This window comes from Ambystoma mexicanum, chromosome 8 (genome assembly GCF_040938575.1).
Source record: "Ambystoma mexicanum isolate Mex_15411 chromosome 8, UKY_AmexF1_1, whole genome shotgun sequence".
Lineage (NCBI taxonomy): Eukaryota > Metazoa > Chordata > Amphibia > Caudata > Ambystomatidae > Ambystoma > Ambystoma mexicanum.
Window position 1 is genome coordinate 947,119,364 of NC_090929.1, and position 27,244 is coordinate 947,146,607.

The 27,244-nt window shown below is 49.0% G+C and overlaps 1 protein-coding gene across 12 annotated transcripts in view; it reads left to right on the top strand.

Annotated features, from left to right (window-relative positions):
* Positions 1 to 27,244, top strand: part of ZNF362 (zinc finger protein 362) — a 392,486-nt gene that overhangs the window by 236,419 nt on the left and 128,823 nt on the right. For all 12 annotated transcript variants that reach the window (XM_069610844.1, XM_069610840.1, XM_069610839.1 and 9 more), the window contains one exon: positions 9,974 to 10,214. In XM_069610844.1, the coding sequence (XP_069466945.1) occupies positions 9,974 to 10,214 (241 nt within the window). The remainder of the gene's footprint in view (positions 1 to 9,973; positions 10,215 to 27,244) is intronic.

Here is a 27,244-nt window from a genome sequence, read left to right on the forward strand (position 1 = left end):
CCATGCCCTCTTTTTTGATATTCTTCCTCCGCCGCTCGTATGTTAGCCTCCATGTTACTTTGCGCTCTCGCCCGTGTTTTGGTATAGTTTGAAGCTTGTGCTATAAACTCTCCCCGTATCACTACCTTGCTTGCATCCCAGTTGGTTGCCCAGTTCATCCCGGGGGTTATGTTTTCTTGAAAGTAGTTTCTTCAAGTTTGTTCTATACCGACCCGGACAACAAGGTCTTTTAATATTATTTCATTCAAACGCCAGGGTTTGCGGGGTTGATGTTGTGGGTGATCTAGTTCTATTTTTAGGATAACTGGGGCGTGGTCTGAGAGGCATCGTATTCCGATGTCTAGGTCTGTGACTTGTGGGACCAATGTTTCCGAGATGAGTATCATATCAATATGGGAGTAACCCTTATGCACAGCGGAATAGTGAGTATAAGATTTGTCATGTGATTTTAAAAAACGCCATGTTTCTAGCAGGTGTAATTCCCTTAACATTTTTGCGAATCCCTGCCTAAGTGAGTGGTCATGGGGAGTAGCTGGGAGGGTTTTATCCATGGCTGCGTCCATGCCTCCATTAAAATCCCCACCTACAAGGATCCTCCCGATACCCCACTGTGCTATTTTAGGGAGTAACTTCAGCAAGAAGTCGTCTTGTTTAACATTGGGAGCATAGACTGAAATCAGTGTGACCAATTGGCCACATAGTTTCCCTCCCAGCATCAGGTATCGGCCTTCTGGATCCTTTTTGAGAAAATGCTTTTCGAAGTTGACACCCTTTGCCAATAAGATCCCCACTCCCTTTTCTTAGACCCACTGGAGGCCAGATATTGCATAGGGAAGGCTCTGTGTTTCAGCCTCCATTCATCGTCAGGGAGCAAATGTGTCTCTTGTAACCAAGCCACTGAAGCTTGCATGTCCCTCAATCTGTTCAGTATAGATTTCCGCTTGACTGGAGAGTTCACCCCCTGTACATTCAGCGAGATAAAAGTTAAGTTTGCCATTACCTCATTTTCAGCCATTGATCCCCTTCATTGTGATCCAGCTAATGTCTGTTGTAGAAAATCTTGTATATGTATTTTGCCCTTCTACCTGAAACAGTTAACACAAAACTTCCCCCCTCCCCCTTAACTATTGGATTAGAACTTCCAACTTGGATTATGAACATGTTACCAATGTGGTATATCACCGGTTGAACTATCCTCCCGGGATGTGTGGGGTCCGGTTGACCCATTTCCCTTTCTCTCTCCCCTCCCCTTTTTCCTTACCCCATTTTGCCACCTGATGGCACGTCCATGTTGACCTGTCATTTCTCTACAAGCATAAGTGCCCGTTTCTTTGTTTTCTGTCCCATCTGGTGGTGCCCTCAGATAGTCTCTCGAAATTAGAAGCTGCGTGACCACTCAGGTATGTTCTGTTGGTTGTGCCTCTTTGTTGCATCTCTGTGGTTGGGGTCGCCCTGGTTTCCATTGGCCTCTCGGGTGACTCCCCGCCGGTTCATCATCTTGAGATGGGGAACCTTCTCCATCCGTGGTATTGTCTCCATCGTTGCCTTGCATGATATCCGCCATTTCTTCTGCTTTGGCGACTGAGAATCTCTGGCCTTTCCACTCGAAACGGAGGCATGTTGGGTGGCCTCATCTGTAACGCACCTTTCTAGTTCTCAGTCAGTCAGTGACCACTCTCAGTTTTTTCCTTTGGGCCAGCATAGCTTGGGATAGGTCTTGGAACAGTTGGAGTTACGTGGAGCGGAAGATAATAGGCTTTTTTTGGCGGGCGGCTTGCATTATGTCTACTTTCAGTTGATAGAAGTGGACCCGGGTCAAAACGTCTGGGGTCAGGTTCTTATTAATTTTATATGTGGTGTAGGTTCTGTGCGTCCGGTCCAGCATGATTTCTTTGTTCACCTCCACATCCAAAATGTCACGGAACAGGTCGACCACATATTGGTTCAAGTCGGAGTCCGCCACTGTCTTCGGAATTGCGCGAATACGGATATTGTTACGTCTGGACCTGTTTTCAGCGTCCTCCTGCCTGTTCTGTACTTGTTCCATTTGCTGTTCCAGTTCCTGTACCCTATGCACCAGGATGTCATGTTCATGGCCCTGCTCCGTTAGCACTGTTTCGACCTCATCAGTCCTCTTTTCTGCTGCCAGGACTCCCTTGTTGAGGTCCGAGATGGATTTAGCCAGGTTACTTGCGCTCTCCCTGATATCCTTCTTAAGTTCCTGTAGCATTTCTAAGACATCCTATTTCCTGATAGGTGGGTCTTCTAAAGTTTCAGGTCCCTCTGCAGGAGGGTGATGTACCTAAGCTAATGCTTGTACCTGGTTGCGTTTTTGTGAGTCCCGATGTTTGAAGCATCGTCTTGATGTCGCCGGACCCCTGTCCTTTGGATTTTGCAGTTTGTCTGGACATCGTAATCTGTATCTCGGAGGTGATTCGCCTCAGTGCTGAGTCAAAACAGCAGGACTCTTGTCTCCTTACCTCCGTCGCTTCCCGATCAGGGGTGTCTTGAGGCGCTATTTCATTAGAGGAGCCGTCGCGATCGACTCCAGGGTTCTCTGCCTGCGCCTGCCAGAATCTTCCTTGCTTTCTTTGCTTGCTGTCAGGACTGGAATGGGCTTCCAGTGGGGTCCCCGGTGATATGAACCGGCTTTTATGCCTGGGCTTCCGGTGTTCTTAGGTGTCCGGGATCCTCTCCAGCTGGGGTATTTATTCCTCCAGCGTGGGGGCATTGGAGCGAGCCTCCTTTCATGGGCCTCTGCACCCGGAGTTAACGCAGGTCCTCCTCCCCCTTCGCAGGTCCGCTCCAAGTCACCGGACTGGACGTGTATTAACAAACCTCCGCGTGAAGGGCTATACTCGTCCAGCAGATCCTCCCGCTCCTCCTCACCTTCAGTGCAGGACACGTATTTCAGGGCTGCCAAGTGTGTCAAGTTCTACGATCCCTCTCTGCCATGCCACCGTTCTATTCCCGCCAGTCTCGAGGTGTCGGGTGGGGGGAGGGGACCAGCTGTCAATGCGCGGCTCTATCAACCCCCGTATTTCGATTATTTTGCCTTTTCCCCTTTTCACGGGGCGCGTTGCTGCTGTTGGTACCTCTGCAAAGCCATCAGGTCGTGGTCTGATGATTATATCCCGAACGCCAGGTAGTTACAGGTCTGTCGGCGCTGAAGCTCCCTTCAGTCCGCCATCTTTATTGCGTGAGGTGTCTGCTTCGGAAAGTTCAAATAACTTCTTTAGCAGCGGTTCAAATGCGTTCCGCTCTGACATATCAGCTCTCCTCGGTTTCCGACGTCAGTCAATGGATTCTGGTGTCCCGCATGTTTAATTTTAGGGGTATTGGGGGTTCGAGAAGGGATTGGGACCGGGAGCTCGACGAGGAGGCATCCTACGGCATCCTCGGCTGGCCACGCCACCAGGATTCCTGTTTTTTAGAGGTTGTATGGTTAGCGGGTGCTTGGGAGGGAGGGCTGTGATGGTGTTGGGTGTTGGTGTGCAGTTCGAGATTGGCATGAGGAGGGTGGGGTGAAGGGTAGGTGTAAGAGGGTTTCAAGAAGGGGGAATGTAATAGAGAGGGGGAAGGGGCGTACATACATGCCTTAGATGTTGGTGGCAGTTAGTCTTTCAGGTGCTTAATGCCCTTAACTGTCTGCCCTTTGCTGAGACAGCCGGGCTAGATGCCCTGGGGAGGACCTTCAAATAGGGGGTCAAGATTCCGACTCAGACTCCAGGTTGGCCGCCGATCAGGTAACGTGATACTGTTTATGTTCTCGGTATGGTGGTGGTAGGGGACGTTTCTCAACCAGACAATGGTTTTACAGCGTGGGTAGAGGGGTGGCGGGGTAGGGGGTGAGGGGCTGGCGCTTGTTCTTCGTGCTCCTCCGTGGCAGGATTCAGCCTTTGACTCCAGTCCGAAATGGCAGCAGTTTATCACAGTCACGTGATCATTAAACGCTTCATTCGAGTGGATTGTGTCCTCCCAACGTATTCCTCATCTTAGATGTATTCCATCCAGCTTTGCTGCTCTTAGGAAATGTTTTCGGTGGAGGGCGCCATGCGTCGATGTCGTCATTCGATGGTCCCTCGAAGGCGTCCGTCGAGGGTGACGTCATCGGGTGTATAAGTAGCACGCGCGGCGCCCGTTGGCCTCAGTTCCGTTTTTCTGCAGTTACGTTGCTTCGGACAATCAGCGCGCCTCGAGTTCTGTGAAGAAATATAATATAATAAGAAATATGTCCTCGTCATCGACGCCGACCACGACCCTGAGATCGGGTTTCAAGAAATGCAAGTCGTGCGGCTCAAAAATGTCGATCACGGACCCGCGCCACGAGTGTTTGTGGTGCCGCAGAGAAGGCCACGACATGGAGGCCTGTTCGAAGTGTCAGGCGATGACGGGGAAGGCCTTGCGAGAAAGGAGAGGAAAGCTACAGATAGGTCGGAAGGATGGAAAAGCCTCTAGCGTCGAGTCGAGACCCCATGAGGAGAAATCTCCTCGACGCGAAATGCATCGATCTAGATCCCGAAGCGATTCTCATCGCTAGTCGTCTTCATAAAAAAAAAATCGAAGAAACGACGCCACAGGTCTCCCTCCACCTCGTCGTCAGACGAGTCTCCGAAAAGGATGAAATGCCCCACGAAACATTCGCCTTCCGAAGAGTGGGAAGCATTCAGGGTCAAAATGATGGAGGCGTTTGAGAAGGCGAAGCCTCGGTCCGCGCCTTCTTCGGAAGCCGGCCGGGAGCGTCATCGCTCCGACACTCGCGCGCCCTCGAGCCCGGGTGATCATAAAAGGAAGGATAGGGAACCTTCCAGGACGCCGAGCGATAAACGCTCGAGTCGAGTCGACCGCTCGAGGTCACTGACGCCGTCCGAGACCTATCACACCTCGAAGGGAAAATCGTCAAAGACTGCCTCGGCACCCTCGAAGCAGACCCTGTCGACGACCACTATGTCGTCGACGCCTTTATCGACGTCGACGCCGAAACCCTCGGCGCCAAAGGCTCCAGCCAAGCCAGGGAAACCAGAAAAAGAGAAGGAGAAAGTTACAAAACACGTAATTTCTTCAGAGTATGGTACTACACCTCTTCCTCCTCTCTCCCAGAGAAGGTTTTCAAGCCTCTCCCTAGGGAGGAGTTTTTCAAATCCTTGACCTCAATTTTTGAGGAACAGGAGAGATACGATGAGGAAAATGTACCTTTTGGATTGGAATATGGCACCCCAAATGTCCCAGAATGCTTGATCTCAGAGGAAAGCAGAATGAGGGATTTGGTGGAGTCTTTGCATAATGCAAGTGGCATTGACACTTCTCCTGAGAATGACTTTGGTAGACCAGATCCAGGAGAGCATGCCAGTCCATCTTACCGTCAGTTAATGACCAAGGTGGTAGATTACTTGGGATGGGCTAGACCACCAGCCCAATTCGTCCAAGATGATTTAACAGACATATTGGACCATGGTCCCACTGAAGACCCAGTACTACCTTTTCATGTAGCCTTACAAAACAGGGTGGCCAAGAATTGGGAAACTCTGGATTCTATTCCTCCGGTAAATAAGTCCCTAGCATCAAAATACCGCCCAGCCAGTAGCGACCCTGGCTATCTGTCAAAACATCCAACTCCTGAGAGTCTGGCCATACAGGCACCCACAGCTTCCAACAAACTTGCGTACCCGTCTATCCCTCCAGACAGGGTGTGGATGGTTGGGCACGGAAGGTATTTTCAGCCGGGAGCATGGCATTAAAATCTGCCAACTCCACATGTGCCTTGGCAAAATTTTCGTACACTCTGTGGGAGTGCATCGCAATGGCGGCGGAGCACATACCAGAAAGGGAAGGTTTCCTAGCCATCGTTAGAGATGGAAAGGAAGCCATGCAGGAATCCCTTCAATCTGGGTTGGACACTGCGGATAGTGTTAGCAGGTCCATGGGCACTAGCACGGTAATGCGCAGGTTTGCGTGGTTACGGAAGTCGGGTTTTGCACCGGACGTACAGAACCGCCTCCTGAACATGCCTTTTGATGGGTCTCACCTTTTTGGCAACAAGGCTGACGAGAGCCTTGAGAGGTTGCAGACCTCAAAACCAGCGGCCAAATCTTTAGGAGCTGCTATTAGGCAACCTCAGCCTTTTCGTGCACAAGGGCAATCATGGAGGGGACGATCCTATCGTTATTACACCTCATATGGAAAGGCGAGAGGAATGGCCAGATAAAGGGGCCAAAGAAAGGCCACTCGTGGTGGACGAGGAAAACGTGCTAAGCCAGCTCCAGCTGCAGCCTCTCTGCCATCAGCGGCTGCAACATCCGCCACAAAACCACTTTGAGGACTTGCACCACAAAACACCTGTAGGAGGCAGGCTGTCGCAGCATCTGCAAGAATGGCAAGCCATTACTTCAGATGTTTGGGCTCTAGAAATAATAGCCCAAGGCTACTGCCTTCCTTTTCTAAAGCAACCTCAAAGCAGTACGCCAGGGAGACACCCGTTGAAGTCTTCAAACCCGCTCCTACAGCAGGAAGTTCTAACCCTGCTGGAGAAAGGTGCCATAGAACCAGTACCTGCAGCGGAGAGGAGCAAGGGATGGTACTCCCCGTATTTTTTGATCCCCAAAAAGGACGGAGGACTGAGACCCATCTTGGACTTAAGAAACTTGAACAAGTTCCTCAGGAAGGACAAGTGGAAGATGGTAACTCTCTCTGATACTTCAGGCCCTTCAACTGCAGGACTGGTTGGTGTCATTGGACCTCCAAGATGCTTATTTTCATCTCAAACACAGAAAATACCTTCAATGGGCTCGAAAGACTCAGTGGTCCCAGTTCTCGGGTCAAATGACGACTCTTCTTCAGATTCCGAACAAGGTCAGACAAGACCTTCTATGGTGGACCTGTACAGAGAACATCCTAAAAGGAGAACCTTTTTGGCAACCATGGCCGGAGATCACAGTAGTGACGGGCGCTTCATTCCTGGGGTGGGGAGCTCATGCCAATGATTTGACAATCAACGGTCGTTGGTCTTCATCGGAGTCCAAACTACATATCAACCTTTTGGAGCTGAGGGCAATTAGACTAGCGCTGAAGGCCTTCCTGCCATCTGTCAGGGGAAAGAATGTCCTGATAATGACGGACAACACAGTGGCCATGTACTACCTAAACAAAAGAGGAGGTGTGGGGTCACTACCCCTGTGCAGAGAGGCAATGCAGCTCTGGTATCGCGCGATTCAAAAGGAATCTCTTTAACGGCAATTCATCTAGCCGGGGAAGAGAATATGATGGCAGATGCTCTGAGCAGGCAGAGCACGGTGTCCCACGAATGGGAACTGGCTCAGGAAGTCATTCAAGAGATCTTCGCCCTTTGGGGAACCCCCCAGGTAGACCTATTCGCAACCAGTACCATCGAAAATGCGAAAGGTATTGCTCAAGGGAATTTCCCCCGAGAGGAGCCCTTGGGGACGCGTTTGTGGTGGAGTGGAATTTCCCACTATCGTACGCGTTCCCTCCGATTCCCGTCATTCCTCAGGTCATCGGGAGGCTGAGACGCTTCGGGAACCGCATGATCCTAATTGCCCCGGATTGGGCCAGGAGAACGTGGTATCCGGACCTTCTAGATATGTCCATCTGTCCTCCAGTACGTCTTCCTCAGAGAGAGAACCTTCTCTCTCAAATAGATCAGGTTCTCCACCCAAAGGTCAGAACACTCAACCTTCATGCTTGGTATCTGGTATCTGAAAGGCTGAGATACAGGGATTGGAACCTTCCAGATGGTTATGGAGGTGTTGCTTTCGGCAAGATGGCCAGCAACAGTCTCTATACCGTTACCGTTGGAAAAAGTTTTGCAACTGGTGCAGGGAAAAGAATGTCGATCCTTTTCTATGTTCTATTCCGGAAGTACTATCTTTTCTTCTGACCCTAGCACATAGAGGTCTGAATATCGGAACAATAAAAGGTTACCTTGCGGCGCTTTCCATTTTCAAGCGCTCATCGGAAGAATGCTCCTACTTCACAATTCCTTTGATAACACAATTCTTAAAAGGTCTCACTAATGGGTTTCCTCCTCACCCATTTCAAGTACCGATTTGGGAATCTAAATTTAGTCCTAAAATTCTTAATGTGTGCCCCTTTTGAGCCTATGCACACGTGTCCATTACAATTACTAACGTGGAAAACGGCCTTTTTAGTTGCTCTAACATCAGCAAGAAAAGAAGAGTGAGCGAATTCCAGGCACTGTCTTCTGGGCCACCCTATACTGTGTTCCATAAGGACAGAGTTGTATTGAGGGTTAAACCATCATTTTTACCAAATGTAATATCTGATTTTCATTTAAGTCAGAAAATTGTTTTACCCTCATTCTATCCTCCACCTCATCCGTCTAAGGAGGAAGAAAGATTACACAGACTGGATCCAAAAAGAGCTTTAAGCTTTTACATCTCTTTAGAGTGGACAACCAGTTGTTTATAGGCTACACAGGTAGGAAACTGGGTCAATTGGTAACAAAATAGACAATTTCACGCTGCATTTCAGAATGCTACAGACTAGCACAAAAAGACCCACCAGAAGGGTTAAGGGCTCATTCCACCAGAGGCATCGCCTCTTCCACGGCCCTTCAAAGAGGTGTCCCAATAAGGCCCATTTGCGAAGCAGCAACTTGGTCTTCACTTCACACCTTCTCAAAATTCTATAGCCTGGATGCCACTGACTTTTGGAAAAGCAGTGCTTTATTCCGCCATCTAAAAGCATTGGTGGGGAGAAAATCTGACCCCTCCTCCAGAGAAAGTATGCAAAATACTGCTTTGGGAGTCTATCTAAGATGAGGAATACGTTGGAGGACACAATCCACTCAAAGAACAAGTTACTTACTAACTGGTAACGTTCTTTCAATTGGATGTTCCTTCAACATATTCCTCATCGCCCTCCCAACCTACCCCTCTGTAGATTTTTCCGGGTTATTGCCATCTCAAATCTCGCAAGGCTAATACCTGTCTGCCGGCACAATCTACACAGTACAAGATCACAGGCAAAAAAAGGGGGAAAAACAGAACTGAGGCCAACGGGCGCCGCGCATGCTACTTATACACCCGATGACGTCACCCTCGACGGAGGCCTTCGAGGGACCATCGACTCGACGACATCGACGCAAGGCGCCCTCTGCTGAAAAAAATTCCGAAGAGCAGCAAAGCTGGATGGAATACATCTAAAATGAGGAATAGGTTGGAGGAACATCCAATCGAAAGAACGTTACCAGTTGGTAAGTAACTTGTTCTTTTTACCTTCACATTCCTTTTCAGATTAAGCTGTAATAATGGAGCACCTTCCTGTGGCATTGATCTGCCAGAGCCACTATGGACATTTCCTCAATATTTCTGTTTGGGAGTACTTCTACTCACACTTGGAGGATTGGCCTGTTTTTAGGAAGTAAATGTGGCTGGTACACCACTTATATGTACTGCTATGTGATGGTGATATGAAGGTTGCTTCAGGAGGTGCTTTCAGATAATTTTGCTCTACTTCATTGTAGAAGGTCCGCCTTTAGGTATATTTATCAAAGGACCTGAATGATCAGAACCTTTTTAGTAAAGAAAATGAACATACTCTTCCTTGCAAGGGTAGGTGGGTCGGGAGGAATCACCAACTAAAAAAAGAAAAGTATTTTAGAAAATCTCATTAAATATTCTAACCTGAATCATTTGGGACACAGGAAAAATGCAGTATGTTCTCATTTAACATTTCAAAGCACAACTTTTAATGACCAAATTAAACATCAAAATATGGAATTTTATTTTCAGACTACACAAAAACATAGACGTACTGGGTGTGAGAACATTATTCAATGTAGTCGCTGTCCCAAAAAAACCTTTTTTACAGCCTAGACTACTATAGCCACTAGACTATGCCACTCCCATATCTCCTCTGTGTTCTTTTGCCAAAGGATGGTTTCTTCATTTGACATCTACAATGTTTTGGTTTGCTCTCTCACTTCTTTCTACAGCTCGATAACTTGGTGCTGATCAATAAGATTAAGGAGCAACTGATGGCAGAGAAGATCCGGCCGCCTCATATGCCTCCTACATCTGTGCCCTCCCAGCAGCCTCTGCTAGTGCCACCCTCTGAGACCAGCCAATCTGTCATGACCTTGCAGAAGCTCCAGCAGGTGCCGGGACTGCACCCACAGTCTGTTCCACAACCTGATGTTGCGCTGCATGCCAGGCCAGCCACCAGCACAGTCTCAGGTAACAGGAAGGGCCCGACTGGTGGATTTACTCACTGTTATGTACACATCATGACTTTGTGTTGGATGCACATATCTACTAAGCAAAATGTTTGTTGGTTATGCATTAGTATTTATTAGGCAATCTGAGTGTCAATTCTAAGAGTAATGATGTACATAGAATACATAACAGATGATGGAGGAATTCCCTTGATAGGGTGCATTTACAATGTAGGTTGGTTACCTGAATCGGAGTATACCAGGTGATCGATGGGTAATAACATCAGATATATACTGAGGAAGTGACTATGTAACAGACCTACACATATAAGACATACATTAATGGCCTAGTGCCAGAGTCAACTTTAGTAAAATGTACTTATTTACATACAAAAATGAAGAGACTTAGGTGACTTTCAGTTGGGGAGGGCTAGTGAAGGATTTAATGTAGGGGGGGGTGGCGAGCATTGGAGTGGGTCAAGTACACCTTGGGGGATAAAAGAGAGGGAGATGGGGAATGGAATGGTGAGTGTAGCAAAGTTGTACTCTATGTTTAGGGGAGAGGAGTAGAGGGGGAGACCAAGGAATCGGCACAAGATGTAGTCTAGTTTGCTAAGCATGAGCATATATCTCAGAATTGAGGTTGCTTGGTGGTTGAAGCAGTGGCAGTTATACTAAGGTTAGTTCTGGCCTCGGTAGTTGGAATGAACTACTTAATTTGTAGGTCACCATTGGGAGTGAGGGGGGATGAGTGAGGCGGTCAGGTGGGCTGGAGATGGGCGATGAAAGGGTGGGTTGATCTCACAGGTAGTAAGAAGATGACCTGAGTATTGTATGAGTTTCACATCTGGATGTGTTTGATAGCTGTGGGGCTGTTGGTGATGTGTTCAGTGATGACAAAAGTGAAGACAGAAAAGATTCATATTTGGGAATTATTGCTCAAAGGTAGCTCAGAAAACCAAAAGGTGAGACGAGTTTGCCCAGGGCGGTGGTGTAGAGGGTGAAGAGCAGTGGGCTAAAGACTGATCCTTGGGGACATACATATGGGTTTAGAATGGGTGGCGTTAGAGTTGCATGATTTGAGCTGTCGTAGAGATATGAGGCCACCCAATCGAGTATGCTTTCCGTAAAGCTACGGGAGGAAAGGGCTGCAGAGAGATCAAGGAGAATGAAGATGGGGGCGAGGTGAGAGCAGTGGGCAGTAGTTACAAAGTTGGAGACGTAAGTGGGAGCAATTTCAGTGAAGTGTTTACTGTGGAATTCAGATTGGAGGGTATCTCCTACTGTTTGATTCCCAGGGTAGTTGACGGTATGGCTGACAGCACCTCTTTTGAGGATCTTGGATTGGTGGGGCAGAAGAGAGACTGCTCTGTAGAAAAATGGATTTATGTGATCACTGCGCCGACGCCAATTGCAGCGTGGCGCAATGATCACATAGATCACTGTGCCTGCACCCCCGGCCCGCATTTTGCCTCCCCGAACCCCCCACCCCACTTACCTTTAGGGCAGCACTGTGTGTGCCGCCTACACCCTGCTATCCCTCCGGCGTCTGCTCCTCCCACTAACTTGGGTTAGAGCTGACGCTGTAGGGTGCCTTTCATTATTTATTTATTTTTTTTTCTTGTCCCCCGCTTTCCAAAATGGTAGGCAAAAGGGACACCTTGCAACCACTTACTCCCATTATGGCGCCCAAGTAGAGCGGGGGGGTCACCCCTGAAACCCCCGCTCTGCTTGGGCGCAGTAAATCTTGCCCTCATTTTGTCGCAGTGACTGCGGGGGCGCACAAATGAGGGCAACTTTTCGGTACGAATCTGAATTACTGTAGCTATTTTGAAGCAAGTCGTGAAGAAACAAGGGAGTGATTGAAGAGGAGGAAGAGGTAAGTGGAGGTATTGTATTGTATTTATTGTATTTATTTTGTTTATATAGCGCTTTACTCCAAAACACTGTACATTTTAACAACTTGATACATATAACATTATAAAAGTAGAAGCAATTTACAATTATGAGTCTGTCCAACAAAACAGTAAGTAGAGCAATTAAACTGAAGGGAAGAGGGAGAGTAGTGCAGTAGAAGGGGGTGGAGGAAGGAAGGAAGGGGTAAAAGGGTGACCAAGGGGTGGAGGGGGAGGGGAGGGAGATGATCATGGGGAAAAGATAAAGGAAGGAGGGGGGGAGCAGGAAGGGGGAAGGGTTTCATGGCGGGGAATGGAGAAGGAGAGATGTAAGGGATGTGCGGAATGAGGAGAAGGTAGGAATAGAGCGGATTGAGAGAGGCAAGGAGTTGCAGTGCAGGGGGCTAGGAGCTGGAAGGAGCGAAAACAGGAGGGGGCGCACAAGGGGATGGAGGAACAGTGAGAAGGAAGTGTTCAGCAGAACAAAGGGAGGGACTGTAGAAAGAGAGGAGGGAGGAGAGATAAGGGGGAGCAAGGCCATTGAGAGATTTAAATACTAAGCAGGTAAATTAAATTTAAGTTGGGAGTGAAAGGGAAGCCAGCCAATGGAGGAAAGGGAAGCAGAGATGGAGTCACGGGAGGTAAGGAGACAGAGGGTACGGATGGCAGAATGGTAGATAGATTTGAGGGGGGCGAGGTGAGAAGTAGGTAGTCCAAAGAGTAAGGATGAGCAGTAGAAGAAGCGAGAGAAGATAAGGGAGGAGATTAAAAGTTTAGTAGCATGGAAAGTGAGAGAGGGGCGGACTTTGCGAATATTAAAGAGGTGGTAGCGACAGGCACGAGAGGTGAGAGAGAAATGATGGGGAAAAGAGAGGGAGGAGTCAAAGTGAATGCCTAAGTTGAGAGCGTGGACAGAGATAGGGAGATTAGAAGGAGGAAAGTGAATGAAAGGTGGAGGAGAGGGAGGGGGAAGAGAGTTGGAGGGGAAGAATACGACTTCAGTCTTGTCAGTGTTGAGGGAAAGAAAGCTGGAAGACATCCAGTTTTTGGATTGTGCAGGTGATTGTGCAACCTCTTTAATTGTTTGTGAAGAAGTCACTGGGTGCACAGGATGAATTAGATGGGTATGGGTTTAGTGGGGGATGTAGAAGAGAAGTGGGATACTAAGGGCAAGGTCGGGGTGACAGGAGGTGGAGATAAGAAGGTAGAGGTGGGAGAGATAAATGTTAGGTAAGGCATCTTATATTTAAGTGATATCGGAGGACTGAGGAGAGGTTGGAGGAAAACTCATTGCCTTTTTTGAGGACAAAGCATGGCCTGCATGGCAGTGGATAGCACAGTGAGAGCAGAAAGAGCATAAGTCAGTTTGTAAATGCCCATTTTCTTTATATAGCGGTTAATTTTGCTATTTATTCCATTTCTAAGCATACAGAGTTTTGACAGATAAGGGAACGATGTACATTGGCGTTTGTAGTGTGGAGTAGTCTGAAATCAGATCCTGCCCTTTTACTATTGTCAACATAGCCATTAGACTACCTGCACTCGCATGTCTCCTCTATGTTCTGTAGCCAAATGCTGGCCCTTGCTGGGCTCAACAACTGTAGGTGGGCAATTCAAATAATTCTGAGCCAGATCAGAGTGAATAGTTTGACGGTTAGAGAAAAATCAGGAGCCAATATAGTGACCACTTTATGCTTGTGTAAAATGGAATGTTGTGAACCCATTGGGACTAACCTGAAGGGGATCTCTGGCCATTCATTGTCCTGTGCACTTCACCAAATTTTCTGCGGCATTTTAAGGGGGTAGCAGTATCCCCATTCCCCATTCTACTCAACTTTGCACCCCACCCACCATACTACATATTTCAGTACCCCTTGACCTGCTACTCCTATACATATAATGCCACACAAATGTGGTGAATTGTTCTATGGGGAAAGGGCTGTGTTGGTTTGCTGAGTGAAGGCGTTCTGAATGTTCACCTTGGGTCCTGTGTGTACACAAATACAGTGCTAGCTGCTGTTGCTATCTGCAGCAGTCTTCTCATCACAAGTTGTTAGAAGAAGACAGATACATCCCTGTGTTTCCACTGAGTAATGACCCACTTCACCCAAGGTTTACATTGTTTAAACAAAGGTAAGTTTATTCTTTATTTCATTAGAAATGGGTGGACTAAACACCTAAAGAAACTGCAGATTTTCTCTGCAACCAATACAGTCTTATTAGTGCCACAGGTGAGTTAAAAAAAGTGGGGTCTCTCATGGTGCCGTAGGAAGAACATTTTCCAAGTCATAAAGACTAAACCAATACTTAGAGTCTTTGCGCGTCCCGGGCACCCTAGTATACAAACAATGTTGCAAAGGGTGGGGATAACGGCTTGCATCGAGGCCCAGGGGGAAGCCTCCTTCTCCATTGCACCGGTGTGAAACAAACAGCTGATTCAGCTCCCTCCTGCTTTCTATCATCCCTCACCTCTGCAACCCTCCAAAGCTACAAATCCCGAAGGTAAGCCGATTTGGGTGCTGACATCTTTTTGGGCACTAAATACCTACCAGCTGGTGCAATTACGACCTTTCTTTAAAAAGCACATTTTTGTCAGGGTGATGTGCTTTTAAATTCGATTTTTATCTGTATTTGAAGTTTTCATACAGCCCTTAGTCCCCAAATACATTGTGTGACTAAGAAGGCCTTCAAAAGTTGTGAACCACCTGAATCCTGCATGTGGACTGTGCTTGAGACCACTCTCCAAGATGGCCGCCATGGTATTTTGCACTGCAGCCATGTTCCTGATGTAAGCCTGGGCCCTTGCGATTGGCTGCCTTCACCACCCTGTAGCCAGCCAGCTTCACTGGGAGGCGGGAGCCGGCCCATTCACCCAAGGCCCACATCGAAGGCCCTGTCCTCTTCCTATCTGCTGCCTGGCCGGGTCTGGGGTTCCTCCTCGCCCCTCCTCAGGAACCCATGTGGCTGTTGGACTCTGCAGTCTCTCAGAGGAACAATGTGACACTTCCACTTCCAACTGGTTAGTCGCCATGAGCACCTCATCCTACCCCTCTGACTTTACTCGCTTACTCCTTCTCACCTGGACTTCCATTCTCTTTACCACTAGGTGTGCCTAGTGGCTGCATACCATTTTCATGTGTCCTACTGATTTCGTATCTAGTTGTGCCTAGTGGCTGCATACCATTTTCATGTGTCCTGCTGAATTTGTATCTAGTTGTGCCTAGTGGCTGCATTGCATTTTCATGTGACCTGCTGATTTCGGATCTAGTTGTGCCTAGTGGTTGCATACCATTTTCATGTGTCCTGCTGATTTCGTATCTAGTTGTGCCTAGTGGCTGCATTGCATTTTCATGTGACCTGCTGATTTTGTATCTAGTTGTGCCTAGTGACTGCATTGTGCTTTCATCTGTCCTGTTGTTCCCGTCTTATTCCGTCTCTTCTGCTTGCACTCCTGTTTTTCTCTTAGTGTTCCCACCCATCCCCCCCCCCCCCCTCTCTCTCTCTCCTCTCCCACATCACACATGGCGCTCTCCATTTCTCCCATCTTCTCCAACTATTTCTCTATCGACTATCCTACCCTCCTCACTAAGTCTGGTAGGAAAAAGTTCAAAAAGGATATCCTGTTCTCCAACCCAGTCCTCCCTATCTCTGATACCTACACTAGTGCTTCCTCCAGACAGACCCGTACCGACATCCTCTTTGTCGTTCCTTCGCCAGACCTGTGGACTCTTCATATGGTCTCTTTGCTCTCTCCTTACTCTTCCTCTCCCATTAATGGAGGCACCCACTGGGAGGTCCTCCTGGCTTCCTTCAACTCCTCTAAGGTCCTCATTAAAGTTTACCTGAATGGCACCATCTTGGTCCAAGGCCCTCAGGCCAACCTTCTCCTCTTTGATAAATCCTTCTAAACCTCCGCAGGGAGTACCTCTGACTTGTACCCCTCCCCGGAAGTCTTTCAAGGATGGCACCCTTCTCTACCTCGCCACTCTTAACTCTCGCTCTGCTGTCAAACACTCCTCTGACATCTGCCGTCTCCTGGAAGAACTCGACCTTGATGTCCTTGGTCTCACTGAGACATGGTTCACGGCCAGCTCTGTCACAAGCTTTGACACTGTCCTTTCTGATGGCTACAAGATCCTCTCCGCCCCCAGATCCAACCGCTCCGGCAGGGATATAGCCCTGATCTTCCCAGAGTGGATTCCTGCCTCTATTATTCCTATGCAGGCCTACTCCTCCTTCGAATGCCTGGTCTGTAGGCTTTTTCTCTCTCCTGGCTACTCTCACAGTGGCTACTATCTACCGGCCACCTGGTCTGATAACCCTCTTCCTCTCTGAGTGGGCCAACCTCTCCTCCTCCCTCCTGGCATCGACCACTCAACTCCTCCTCCTTGGAGACTTCAACATCCACCTGGATTACTCCCTGTCCCGCCACAGGACTCTTTTGCGACCTTTGCGATAGTCTCTCTCACTCCATTCTTACCTCTGGTCCGACTCACTTCGAATGGCACACTCTAGATGTTCAGATCTCCGCAGTCCTCCCCCTCTCTAACCCTCTCACCACTCCTCTCTCCTGGAGTGACCTCTTTTTCCTCTCCTCTCATCTCGCTCTCTACCCATCAGACCAGGCCTACTCCCACACTGCCACCCACCTTCTCAGTCATTCGACTCATGAAGTTTGTGGCAGTTGAGGCTTTCGCTGCATCTTTGTCTCCTCCCTCCTGCAACTCTGGCTGACTCACACCCTGACACAGCCCTTTCCATGCTCCACTCTGCTATCTCTGATACTCTTCGATGTACTTGCCCCTGTCATGAGGCCCCTGTCATGAGGATACGCATTTGTATTTGTATTTTTGTATTTGTTTATTATTTATATTGCGCACCGAACCCTGAGGTAACTGGGCACTGGAGAAGCTTAGGAGTTGCATACATGGAGAACAAGAGACCGTGGCATATACAGTGACAAAAGGTTACAGGTAGGTCAGGTTCCGTAGACATTTAAACATAGTAGAAGCACAAGTGCAATCAAGCAATCATAAAGCAGAAGTTTGGGTGCTAACCACAGCAGTTGAAGGGCGCCTCAGTGAAGAGGTTTGTTGTTCAACCAGTTTTCGATTCAAGGTTTAAACGGCAGGAAAGTGTGTTTTTGTCTGAGTGTTAGGGGTATGGAGTTCCATCGTTTGGCTGCTTGGACTGGGAAAACTGGCTCCTCCCGCAGTTTTTAGGTTGAACCTAGGTACTGCCAGGCAGTAGGATAGGGCAGATCTGGTGGGGCGAGCAGAGTGATGCTTACAGATTTTATCAGACGGGTATTTGGGGGCTGTGTTCGCCAGGCACTTATGCGTGATTACCAGGGTGCGTAGCGTGATTCTGTCACGAACTGGCAGCCAGTTGGAATTTCGTCTGAAAGTTGAGATATGGCAGGATCTTAGTAGGTTAAGTGCTGCTCTCAATGAGTTGTTTTGAAGGACCTGAAGCCTGTCAAGGTTGAGTTCCGAGGAGCCTAGAAAGAGTGTGTTGCAATAGTCAATTTTTGATAGTGCTAAGGCTCTGGCTAGTGTTAGGCAACTACTGGTGGACAGGTAGGATTTGCAACTATAGATTAATTTATTGGTGTAGGCTGTGGAGGCAACTACGGAGCTAACTTATGTCTTGAGGGACAGTGTTGAGTCGAGATATACCCCGAGTTTTTTTATTTATTTGGAGACCTTGATTGTGTTACTGTCAATGTTGAAGGATGTGTACCTATGGTCAAGTTTGTTCAGGCGTGCTTGAGTACCGACAATCAGGAGCTTGGTCTTATCGCCGTTAAGGCATAAGCTGTTTGTGGCCACCCAGGCCCGGATTCCTAGGTGTATATCATTCAGCAGTAGTTTAGAGTCTTGGTCGTAACAGCCTGTGAAGGGAATGAGGACTTGGGTGTCATCTGCGTAGTTGGTGTAGATGACTCTCAAGTTGTCCAGGAATGAAGCCTAAAATCAAGTGCAACTCCTGGTAAGACTCAGACCTTGTCACCCTTAAACGCAAGTGTAGAGTGGCTGAGAAGAAATTGTTAGCATCCTGTACATCCTCTGACAAACTAGCCTGCCACCTGCTCCAGAGCTGGCCAATCCTGCCCCAGTTTCTATCTCTCCTGTCCCTTCCCAAGTCCTCGGTTCGGGCCTGGCTTCTCACTTCATCACTAAAACCAGGACACCCTGTCCACCCTCTCAGCTTCTCCTGTTTCTCCCTCCAGTCTCTCCTCTTCCTCCGGCCTCCCTTCTGCCACCCCCCTCTCTTCTCTGCCTTCCCTTTCTTTTCCCCAGATGAGGTTGCTAGAAAAGTCCGATCTATGAAAACCTTCTCAAAACAGATTCTTCCCTGTTCTTCCAAAACCATCAAGGACCACATTGACACCCTCGCTCCAGCCCTGGCTGACTTCTGCACTTTGCCTCCAGAACCTTCCGCTCCCCCCTGAAGCACTCCCTTGTGTACCCTTTCCTCCAGAAACCTTCAGCCGACCCTTCTCTTACGGCTAACCATCACTCGATCTCTAGCATACCTTTCCTGGGCAAACACCTGGAAAAGCTGGCCATCTCCCAGCTTAATCCTCACTCTGAATCTGTTGGTTGTCTCCTTGACCATCACTCTGGCTTCAGAGCAGCCAGAAGCACGGAAACTGCTCTCCTGAACATCCGTGAAGACCTGCTCTCTTACCTTGATTCTAATCTCCCCTCTGTCCTCATCCTACTCGATCTCTCTTCTGCCTTTGATAGGTCAACCATGCCATCCTGCTCAACCAGCTATGTGATAACCTGGGTATCACTGATCAGGCTCTGGCCTGTCTGACATCTTTCCTCTCTGACCAACCTTTCCAGGTTCAACTTGGTTCCTTCCTCTCCTCTATCTCTCTCTCCACATCTCGCTCCGCTGTCAAACACTCCTCTGACATCTGCCGCCTTCTGGAAGAACTCGACCTTGACTTCCTCGGTCTAACCGAGACATGGTTCACGGCCAGCTCTGTCACAAGCTTTGATACGCTCCTACCCGACGGCTACAAGATCCTCTCTGTGCCCAGGTCCAACCGCTGTGGTGGGGGTGTAGCCCTGATCTTCCCTGAGTGGATTCCTGCCTCTGTCACTACTACGCAGGCCTACTCCCCTTTTGAATGCCTAATCTGCAGGCTCTCACTCTCCCCTATCCATTCCCTTACTGTGGCTACTATCTATCAGCCACGTAGTCAGATTTCCTCCTGCCTCTCTGAGTGGGCAGACCTCTCCTTCTCACTCCTGGCCTCAACCACTCAACTCCTCCTTTTTGGAAACTTCAACATCCACCTGGATGCCTCCTGTCCTCCCTCTGGACTCTTTCGTGACCTCTGGGACTCTCTCACTCCTTATTCTCCTCTCTGGCCCGACTCACTCTGCAGGGCACACTCTGGATGTTCTGATCTCCTCAGACCTACCCCTCTCTGTCCCTCTCACCACTCCTCTCTCCTGAAGTGATCACTTCCTCCTCTCCTCCCACCTTACCCTCCCTACCCCCAGGCCAAGCCACTTCCATCACTGCCACCCACCTTCTCGGTCATCCGACACATGAAGTGTGTGTCAGCTGAGGCTTTCGCTGCCACCTTCTCACCCCCCCCTTCCTCTTTGGCTGACTCCCACCCTGACACAGCCCTCTTCACACTCCCCTCTGCTATAGCTGATACTCTTGGTATCCTGGCCCCTGTCATGGAAATCCGCCTGAAGCCCAAAGTCAAGAGCAACTCCTGGTACGACTCAGACCTCGTCACCCTTAAACGCAAGTGCAGGGTGGTCGAGAGGAAATGGTGTGCTTCATGTGCATCCTCTTGACAAACTGGCCTGCCGCCTGCTGCAAAGGAAATACCTGCTCTCTGTCCTAACCAAGAAGAGAGCTCTTATCCAAGCCTGTGTCTCTGTGGCATCCAACAACTTGGCTGAACTCTTTAAAATCTGCAAGGAACTGGCCAATCCTGCCCCAGTCTCTACCTCTCCTGCCCCTTCCCAGGCCCTCTGCAGGGCACTGGCTTCTCACTTCATCTCTAAAACCCAGGACATCCTGTCCGCACTCTCCTCCTACCCCCTCAATCCTCCTACTCCCTGCGTTTCCTCTGGACCCTCTGCAGCCACCCCTTCTCCCCCCTTCTCTGCCTTTCCCCTGTTCTCCGCTGACGAGGTGTCTAGACAACTCCGATCTATGAAAGTCTCATCGAAACAGGTTCACCCCTGTTCCTCCAAAACCATCAAGGACCACATCGACTCCCTGGCTCCTGCCCTGGCTGATTTCTGTAATCACTCCTTCACCACTGGAGTCTTCCATTCCCTCCTGAAGCACTCCCTTGTGCACCCTCTTCTTAAGAAACCCTTGGCTGACCCCTCCTGCCCGGCCAACTATCACCCAATCTCCATCACTCCCTTCCTGGACAAGCTCCTGGAGAAACTGGCCATCTCCCAGCTCAATCTCCACACCAAATCTGTTAGTTGTCTTCATGACCACCAGTCTGGCTTCAGAGCTGCCAGAAGCATGGAAACTGCTCTCCTGAACATTCGTGAAGACCTGCTCTCCAACCTTGACTCCAACACCCCCTGCGTCCTCATCTTGCTTGATCTCTCTTCCGCCTTTGACAACCATGCCTTCCTGCTCAACTGTCTCCTCGATAACATTGGTCCAGCTTGGGTCCTTCCTCTCCGCTATCTTTTTCTCTACCTAATTGTGTCCCCCAGGGGTCTAACCTCTCGCCCTGGCTGTTCAACCAATACCTGGCACTCCTTGCCCACCGCATCGCCACTCTCTGCCCCAACTTTCAGTGCTATGCGGATGACACCCAGCTCATTTTCAGGCTACCCTCGGCCTCCTCCTTTCCTTCATTCATCTCTGACGGTCTGTCTGCTATCCAGGAATGGCGTGCCGCCAATGACCTCTGCCTTAATGCCAGTAAGACTGAGATTCTCCCCGTCGGCTCACCCGCTCCCTCCTTCCCTGTAGCTCTCTGGCCTGCCTCTCTTGGCCCTCTTCCTGCTCCCACCTGCAAGGCTAAAAACCTCGGGGTCATCTTCGAATTCACACTCTCCTTCTCTCCTCACATCTCGGATGTCTCTAAGAAGTCACACTACCAGCTACACCTCCTCAGAGGTATTCTTCTCTTCCTCTCCTTCCCCCAGAAGCTCACTGTCTCTAGAGCACTGGTTCTCTCTAGGTTGGACTATTGCAACAGCCTCTTTCTAAATCTGCCTGCTTCTACTCTCCGGCCTCTGCAACTCATCCAAAACAGGACTGGAAGACTTGTCCTTGGCCTCAAGCCCAGGGATCGTATCTCTCCAGGACTGAAATCTCTGAACTGGCTCCCAGTGGCTGCGAGGATTAAGGAACTCTCTGCATTGTCCACAAGGCCTTCTGGGGTCTGGGTCCTCAATACCTTCAGCTCTCTCTTCCTAAATATCTTCCTTCTCGAGCTCTTTGCTCATCTGCCTCCAACTCCCTCAGGGTCATTCTCTCCTCCAAACAACGAGTTGGTGGTAGATCTTTTTCTTCGACTGGTGCCTCCCTCTGGAACAGCCCCCCCCCCCCCCCTTAAACTTGAGGAGAACTATCTTCGGTTCTGGGAGCACCTCAAAACCTTTCTCTTTGCTTCTGGCTTTTCTCTTCCTCTCCTCTGCTGAACTCCTAATTGAAACCTGAACTACACTGTTTCTTGGACACCCTCTGATCTCGGGCCCAGGTCCCTCTCCTGCCAGCATCTCACACCTGGTCTGCCCCCCTGGCAACCTCCGCACTTGGGGACTGTTTCTGTATCCCTACAGTCCCCATACCAGCCCCTGACATCGGATGTCCGCACTTACCCTTGTACTTGCCACTTGCTGGCCGCTACTTACTTATTGCTATCTTCCTGTATTGCACTGTTCCACCCCCCTTCCCACGCACTTGCGCGATCTGAATGACACCTGGCCTAGTAGGATCTTTGTCTGTCCTCCCTTTGTTATCCTCCCTTGCCTCGTTGCGCCTTGAAGCACCTGTGCATAGGCGTGTTATTAATGCCATATCATATCGTATCACCTGCTGTGTTCCCCAGGGGTCGAACCTTTCTCCCTCGTTGTTCAACCAATACCTGACACCTGTCGCCCAACGAATTGCTGCTCTCTGCTCCAACTTCCAGTGCTATCCGATTGACACCCAGCTCACTTTTAGGCTCCCCTCTGCCGCCTCTTCTCCTTCTCTTATCCCGGATTGTCTGTCTGCAATCCAGGAGTGGTGCGCCGCCAATGATCTCTGCCTGAATGCCAGCAAGAATGAGATCCTCCTCATCAGCACACCTGCACCCCTCTTTCCTGCCACTCTCTGGCCGGCCTCCCTTGGCCCTCCTCCTGCTCCCACCTGTGAGGCTGAGAACCTTGGGGTTATCTTTGACTCCTCACTCGCCTTCTCTCCTCATATTTGTGACGTCTCTAAGAAGTCAAACTACCAACTGCACCTCCTCAGAGGTATTCTTCCTTTCCTCTTCTTAACCCAGAAGCTCACTGTATACAGAGTGCTGGTTCTCTCTAGGCATGACTACTGTAACAGCCTCTTTTTAAATCTGCCTGCCTCTACTCTCCGTCCTCTGCCTCTCATCGAGAACAGGAATGCAAGACTTGTCCTTGGCCTCAAGCCAAGGATCGTATCTTTCCAGCACTGAAATCTCTCCATTGGCTCCCAGTGGCTGCAAGAATCAAGTTCAAGACTCTTGGCATTGTCCACAAGGCCTTCTGGGGCCGGGGGCCTAAATATCTCCAGCTTTCTCTCCTGAAGTATCTTCCTACTCGAGCTCTTTGCTCCTCCACCTCCCCTCCACCTCCAACTCCTTGAGGGTCTTTCACTTTTCCAAGCAATGAGTTGGGGGCAGATCTCTCTCTTCAGCTAGCACCTCCCTTTGGAACAGCCTCCCTGCCTCTCTGAAACTTCAGCAGAACCATCTCCGGTTCCAGAAACATCTCCTCTTTGCTTCTGCCTTGTCTTTTCCTCTACCTTGCTGATCTCCTGTCTGAAACTGCACTGGTTACCTGGCTACCCTCTGACCCACGGGCTCGGGTCCCTGCTCTCCGAGTTGTACACCTGGACTGCCTCCTGGCAACCGTGCACTTGGGGCTTTATTTGCAACCCTACAGCCCCCCTACCTGCACTTATCTAACACGTGTTGTCTGTACTGAACCCTGCATTGCCACCTGCTGGCTGCACTACTTGTTTTCGATGTTTGATCCTATGTCTTGCACTTGCTCCACCTCCCCTTCCCCTGGCACTGCTCCCCTTCCCTTCCCTCTCCTCTGCACTTGCGCGATCTCAATGTCACTCGGCCTAGTAAGTTCGTTGTCATGTCCCCCCCTTGTTTCCCTCCCCTGCCTCGTCGCGCCTTGAAACACTTGTGTAGACATGCTATAAATAAAATATATCGTAACAGAAAAATTCCAAACCTAATCTTAACACATTTTTTTGCCTCCTTGCTACCCTGTTCTGGACACAAGTGTACCAAAGTGTGCCCAACAAAAGAGTTCTCAAATCCTTTTCTCAAATATCCATCCATAAATATATTCAAAGTCAAACAATCCATGGGAGGACTCCTTTCAGAGTTACTCGCAGTCTCAAATTTCTTCACCCTCTCTGCTTTCACCACATGTCATAGGGCCACTACCATGTATTTCACAGCTTTCCATTCTCTGGCCTTTCTGAGCTGGGTAGTGTTTCACGTGCAATCTTCTTCTCATGCGCATCTCCAGAACATTCATAGCTGGATTCATTCCACATTGGATGCCATTGTACTGAAACAAAGGAAGAAGAAACACGCTAAATGGTTCACTCCGAAACTAAAACGCATGTAGAAAGAAACAAAACGGAGCAAAAAAACTTGCAATCAGGCAAATGCTCCTACCATCAACAACCACAATTATACAGGGCAGAAATCCTCAAAGCCAAGAAAACGCACTACTCCCCAGCAAAAAATCGTCCACAAAACAAAATGTTTTGCTGCTCAATCCCAGCAATGACTTAAGAACTGTGATTAGATTGCTGCACACCTCAGGAAAAAGATTCTACGAATCAAAAAACACCTGGATATTAGATTGGCACCTTCCTACCCTAACAATGACACACTACCTCTGGAAGCAACCACAAACCTTTAACAGCATTCTGCCTCCTCTCCACAGGACCTGCTCCCTACCATTGTCTCCTGCACACCAGCAAGGTCGCCTGAAGATCCGTACCCCCACCCCTCATTTATTCAAAAGTATCATGAAACATGTGGAACAGGCGCCCATTTTCGTCTCCTCCCTTAACAACATGGTCACTACTGGGAGCGTCCCAATACTTCTGTTGACTCCTTGCGCCGGAGCACTCCTCAGAAAGATCATATGCGGTTAACTCAGGGATTTCATTGAAACAAACAACCTTCTTTACAGGCACAGCCTGCCTTTAGAATGTCAAGGTGTAAAGCATATAAAACGCACTCAAGAACTATGTTGATGAACATTCTAAGTGTGACCTTATCCTTCTGGATAACTTTAAAGAAACTTTAAAAAAAAATGTTTACATTTATTAAGCGCACAAGGCAGCCCTTGGCCATTGTGACACTGTTACAGACAAACATACTTAGTTGCAGAAATGAAAACAGACACAGAAAGCATGAGCATAGAGCAGTCTGAGGTTCATCTGTTCATCTGGTTACAGGCAAACCGGGTAACTGCTAGTTGACTGTACATGAGTTAATAATGCAATGAAATTATTGCGTTGGCAGGGTGGAGCTTAGAAGTGCGTATGTGTCTTAGATAAATAACCAAGTTTTCAGGGCTTTCCAGAAGGCACAGTGAGAGGGTTCATTCCTGAGGGAGGGTGGCAGGGCATTCCATTGTTTGGAGGCAATGAAAGGGAAGCTTGCACCCTCGCCTGGGCACGCTTAACCCTGGAGGTGTAGAGCTGGTTGGCGTAGAGAGCCCTTGTAGGCCTGGTAGGGACTGCTCTGACTATTGTCTCAGACCGGTATGCTGGGGCTGTGTGTGTGAGGTATTTGAGCGTGATGGCAAGTGTCTGGAAAAGGATGTGGTCTTTTACCGGGTGCCAGTGTGCTGAGTGTCTAGCATCTGAGATGTAGTCCCTCTTTGGTATGTTGAGGGCAGCGCAGAGTGCGTTATTTTGAATAATTTGCAGTCTGTTGACATTTTTAGCTGAGGTGCCAGCTAGGAGGACATTGCACTAGTCCAATTTTGCTTCTATCGTGGCACTTGCAAATGTCAAGAGAGTCGATAGGAACGGTTTGACCGCATTGATAAGCTAAGTGGAATAAGCTGCTGAGGATGCAATAGCGTTTACTTGCCATGACGTGGAGAGTGTGGAATCAAGGTAGACGCCAAGGGTCTTGCTGGTTTTAGAGACCAGATGAGTGTTGTCGACGGTGAAGGAGGCGTATTGCAAATTAAGTTTGTTTAGAGTTTCCTTGGGACCTACTAGAAGAATTTCGGTTTTGTCTCAGTTTAAGTGGAGCCCGTTATCCGTCATCCAAGCCTGAATTGTGGCGTAAACCGCATCAAGTGTTCTGGAGTCTGCTTCGTACTTGCCGGTGAGAGGGATGAAGCCCGTAGTGTTGTCGGCATAGTTAGTGTACGCTATGCCAAACGTGTCCAGGATGTCAAAAAGTGGCTTCGTAAAAATATTGTAGAGAGTCGAAGCAACGCAAGAACCCTGCGGGACTCTACAATGTATGGTAGTGGGTGCTGCACAGGCCTGGTCTGAGAACAATCTCATGGCTCTCCCTTCAAGAAAGGAGGAGATCCAGGAGGTGGCTTGGAGTGAGAACTGAGCTGCGGTAGTGAGGTGTTTGCAAAGGGTCTTATGGTCCACTAGGTCAAACACTGCAGATAGATCCAGGAAGAGTAGTGCTGGTATCCCTTCATCGATCATTTCACAAAGTTGTTTTTTTAAATCTAGTAGGGCTGATTCAGTCCCATGACCTGGGTGGAAGCCATATTGATGCTTACCCAGAATGCAATTAGTTTCCAGCAAATGTTGGATCTGCTACTTTGACACTGTTAGCAATGAGATTATTCTAAAAAGACTGAGACATTGGATAAAAAGTAACGGTTCTGTCCTGGATCCTTTCTTCTTTCACTGGCAACAAACCCTTCTGGAGCTCATCAGTTTGTCTGCCATCAGCTGCTAAAACTATGCAGATTACAAACTGAATAGCTACACAAATTCACAACCGCAAACAATTTATAGCTCTACCCTACCAAAACCAAACACATGCTCTGCAGGCTGGCTCCTTCCAATACCACATAAATCCCTTGGATTAACAAGCTGTACTAATGCCTAGTACTGTCTGCCACAGCAAGGAACCTTGGAGCCACAATGGATCTCACCTTGTGCTTGTTAGGGAGAATTTTCATGTATGTGCCAATTCCCTTTAACCGTAGAGACCCTCTTTAGCTGGATTCAGGGTTTTTTATATTTTCTCCAGCATGGGGTCTGGCATGGATTCACATGCTCATGAATATTCCCCGTCGTCAGGCTGGGAATCCTCGGTAAAGAAAAAAACAGTATCAGTTTCGTTTCTGATCTGTCTTTCTTAGTAGTAACCAATCACTGATCTCTGGGTCATACTGCCCCCAGCCAATGACTGCCCTCTCTCTAAGCCCCGCCTCTGGCAGCCATCCTCAAATTTTTACCGCACGCTCAAGTGTTGGGAGTCCTCGTGCTTTAGCTCTCGAGTTTTTGCTGCGTTTTCACGCTTTTTCAGGAGATTTTCTCATTTATTTCGGTTTAATGGAGCCTCAAGCTCCACCGTTTCTACTTCCGATAACGGGGACCCGTTTCGGAATTCTTCTACGCCCCTCAAGGGTGAAGTTTCGTCGAGTTTATGCTTCTTGGAGGATTCCGGAAGATCTGCGGCCTACCTCAACGGACATGACCCAGGACAAGGGAAGCTCGACACCCGGATCCAAGCTGTTCAGGTGCTGCCTGGATGCGGATTGCAAAACGCTTTCAAGGAGGACGAGCATTTGCGATGTCTCTACTGCCTTCATTAGGACAAGACGCACGTGGAGAAGGACTGTGCGTTCTCTTGTGCCTCAGGGCCCAGCCCACGCCAGACTCTGTCATCTCGGCAGCGGCCAAGAAGAAAGCAGCGGGTGCGGCGGCT